Source organism: Pseudorca crassidens, chromosome 14 (assembly GCF_039906515.1).
Source record: "Pseudorca crassidens isolate mPseCra1 chromosome 14, mPseCra1.hap1, whole genome shotgun sequence".
Lineage (NCBI taxonomy): Eukaryota > Metazoa > Chordata > Mammalia > Artiodactyla > Delphinidae > Pseudorca > Pseudorca crassidens.
Window position 1 is genome coordinate 21,175,621 of NC_090309.1, and position 3,278 is coordinate 21,178,898.

The 3,278-nt window shown below is 49.0% G+C and overlaps 1 protein-coding gene across 1 annotated transcript; it reads right to left on the reverse strand.

The window, feature by feature from the left end:
* Positions 1-575: 575 nt before the first annotated feature.
* LOC137205604 (lithostathine-like) lies at positions 576-2,808 on the reverse strand. Its single transcript, XM_067703889.1, has 5 exons — positions 2,721-2,808; positions 2,027-2,145; positions 1,678-1,815; positions 911-1,037; positions 576-643 (listed from the first exon to the last, which is right to left on the reverse strand). Exons 1-5 carry the CDS (start codon positions 2,794-2,796, stop codon positions 576-578), a joined length of 528 nt encoding a protein of 175 aa, XP_067559990.1. The 5' UTR covers positions 2,797-2,808.
* Between the last annotated feature and the right edge of the window lie 470 nt (positions 2,809-3,278).

Consider the following 3,278-nt stretch of genomic DNA (forward strand, 5'->3'; position numbering starts at 1 on the left):
GAAGTGCATTCTATAATAAATAGCATGGGACCACACGAAGGCTGCTTGTGTCATACCATCAGGAGGAATGGGCAGTACAGTGTGTGGGGAAGCAATGCCTTTGTATAACACAACCCAATTCCTAAGGGAACAGGGCCTACATACTCATCACAAATACACTGGTGGGAATGTAAACTCAGTCATTTTCCAAGGAAATTGGATGAAACTTGACAGAGGCCACCCCTAGATTCTTCCCATACAAACTTCTTCCTCAGAGTCTTGTTATAAGACAAGAGCACAAAAGCAGGTAAGTTTGGAATAAGATATTTATTACTGTTCTCCAAGACCTCAGGCCATGCAATGTATACGGGCACACACACGCACACACACACACACAAATGCCTGAAATGAGGCTGAGAGACAGGGAAGACCAGAATGAGGTGGTCAGGTTGGGGGTGTGGGGAGGATTCCCCTTTCCGGGATAGGTCTTCACTCCATGATGAAGACCTAGTCCATGATGAGCTGCACACCAGACTCAGGTTCCAAGTCCATGATGAGCTGCACACCAGACTCAGGCTAGTGACTTCCCATCTGACTTAGCCCTTGAACTTGCAGACATAGGGTAAGTTCACAGAACAGTTATAATGTCTCCACTTCAGATAGCCTGAAGAGACAGAAGAGCTCAAGTGAATGGAGCTGGTGAGAAACCAATGGGGACGCATCCCAGCTTCTGGCCTAGGACTCAAAGGCTCTCCCTCAAATTCACCAGGGTCCCACTCCAGGGGAAAGAGAGCGAAAGAAAGGAGAGGTGAGAGGGGATGGGAATGGACAAGCAGTTCCATCCCAGGGGGATTCTCTGAAGACCAGACCCAGAAATAGGGGATGAGGGGATGGAAAAGGCTGGAAAGAAGTGACCTCCTCTGTTTCCTACCTGAGTTTCTGGACAGGCTCCCACAATAACCAGGGGATGAGCTGGTGGAGGGATCTTTCTCCCAGGCAACGTAATTGAGTACATCAGTGCTACTCCACTCCCATCCACTGCCATTGGGCTCAGAGCCCTATAGAGCAGAGGATGGAGTCAGGTGAAGTGGAAAGGCCTTTAGAGGTCTCCTGGCACGATTCCCTCAGCTGGAACACCTGCTACCCTCCCCAGCATCATGGAATTAGTTCTGCTCTACCAGGTGATGCCCAACAGCTCTCCTCTGGGAAACAATCCCTAACTCTTTGCTTCTATTGGCAAATTCAAAAGTCAATAATCACAAAGATGAATAGAACCCCTCAGAGTAACTTGACACTGTGTGAACTACACTTGGTGGTACATTTGTGATTACCCTCTGAACCTCCAAGACAACATATGTTTTATAAGGGAAAAATGCATCAATTCTAAATACTCATTTAGCACTTGCTAAGGGCAGCATGTACAGACTCAGGGATGCACAGCAAACTGAATCAAGACGTGGTGTGTGAATTGTGTAAAAGCTTGACAAGAGGCAGATTAACCTTAGTTGGAGACTGGAGACCTGCACAGAACTCAGCTCTGCAGCTGGTCTCAAGGCCCTCCATTCTCCAATTACCCCCTTGACCTCCAAGCTCTAGGGATCTCTACGTTATTTCCTAGGCAGGCACAGGGGACAGCGAGCAGGCCTGGGTGGCCATAGCATCCTGGGAGGTAACAGACTAGAGAGGATGTAAGTGTACCTCTGTGGGGTCATGGAGCCCAATCCAGACGTCTGAGACGGTTTTCAAGTTGTTCTTGACCAGGGCGGCCACGAAGGATCCCTCAGCCCCACTGAGCACAGACACAAGTTGTCCTGAGGATCTCTTCTGGCAAGCCATCTGTGTGGAGAAGGGAGAGACTGGGGAGGAGCTTGAGACCCTCACTGAGGGAAGGGCAGGGACAAGGGAGGTGAGAAGGGGTTGTGTTTGCAAAAGATGAGGTGCTCATTCTCACCCTCAAGAAACTCTAGAGAATGGAACTCCCAGCCCCCAAACCCTGTCTCTAATTTGCTTCTCCTTACCAGCCCGAACTGCAAATCCCAGCACTCACGTTTGCATTCATCCAGGTTTTAGGTGTTGTAAACAAGGCATAGCAGTAGGACGCATAGGCCATGGAGCCTCTCGGACAGCTGATCCGTGCAGAGGGCAGTTTCTTCTGGGAATCTTCCCCTGGCGAGGAAGAAATAAAGGAGAGGGATGGGGCAAAATGGAGAGAGGGGATTGGAGTGGGGAGGTGACCTTGAGGAATATCTGTGGTGCCACAGCTTGAGGCAGTGACACCAAACTCCTGACTGCCTGTCACCAGTGCCAATATTTCCAGGAGTTTTTCTTAATCATAAAGTAGACCTAGTAATTGGGAGATGGTCTGTTTTCTTTTTATTCATCTACCTTATTCAAAAGTCCAAGCCTTCTCCTCGTCTTGGCTGACTGTTTCTACACTGGATCCTCCAGTCATTCTCCTTCTACTCATCTCATTACTGACACTCTATGCTTTCCCTCCTTAATATACCCACATAAATTAGACTCTACTGAAAATTGAGAATCATCTCATCCCACTGTTACTGGACCACTGAGGTACCTCCCACCACTAGTTACCCTGAAGGAAGGATGATGATGCAGGAATTGCAGGCAGTGTTGTTGTGTGGGGATGTACCATTACCACAGGAGGCACACAGGAGCTTTCCTCCTCTTCTTGGCCCTGAGCAAACACTGGGAACCCAGTGCTAGAGGCAGAAAAGTCTCACCTTGGACTTGAGACAGGAGCATCAGGCAGGAGAGCAGCATCCAGGACAGGCTGGGGACGCCCATGGAAGGCATCATTTTGTCTGTGATGTGCGGAGACAACCAGAGAACTAAAAAAAGTGTGGTCAGAGAGAGACTATGAGAAACCCCCTGTTGTACCTCTTGTCTTTTCCTCTGTCTAGTTCCCTAGGAATAAATCCATCTTGATGGTTTCCATCCCCTTCCATAGTTCTGGAAAGAATCTGAAAATCTATATATCCTACTACACCTGGGGCCTCCCAGGACTGCCTTTGCCTGCTCTCAGAGCTCCTGCATTCTCTGAGGACAGGGATCTTTTTATACCTTCCCTGAAATATGTGAGGTGAAACCCCAGTCAGGGGTGTCATCTTGTCTCAGTGCCTACTTACTTCTCTTGCAAGGGATCTGCACTGGTTTGTCGGGGCAGAAAAGACTGGGTTTTTATAAGAGGATTTGAGGGAGGGGCACTGAAATGAATAACAGGATCGGGGAGCCAGGACAGGGGTCATGGGAAGGGCCTGGCTTTGGTTCAAGGAGATTCC

Bases quoted from the DNA above. Each gene is read 5' to 3' on its own strand.
- LOC137205604 (XM_067703889.1), bottom strand. From the start codon at position 2,796: ATGATGCCTTCCATGGGCGTCCCCAGCCTGTCCTGGATGCTGCTCTCC. The intron at 2,146-2,720 runs GTGAGACTTTTC...CTTCCTCGCCAG, and splicing joins GCTCCTGTCTCAAGTCCAAG to GGGAAGATTCCCAGAAGAAA. The intron at 1,816-2,026 runs GTGAGTGCTGGG...TTCTCCACACAG, and splicing joins AAACCTGGATGAATGCAAAC to ATGGCTTGCCAGAAGAGATC.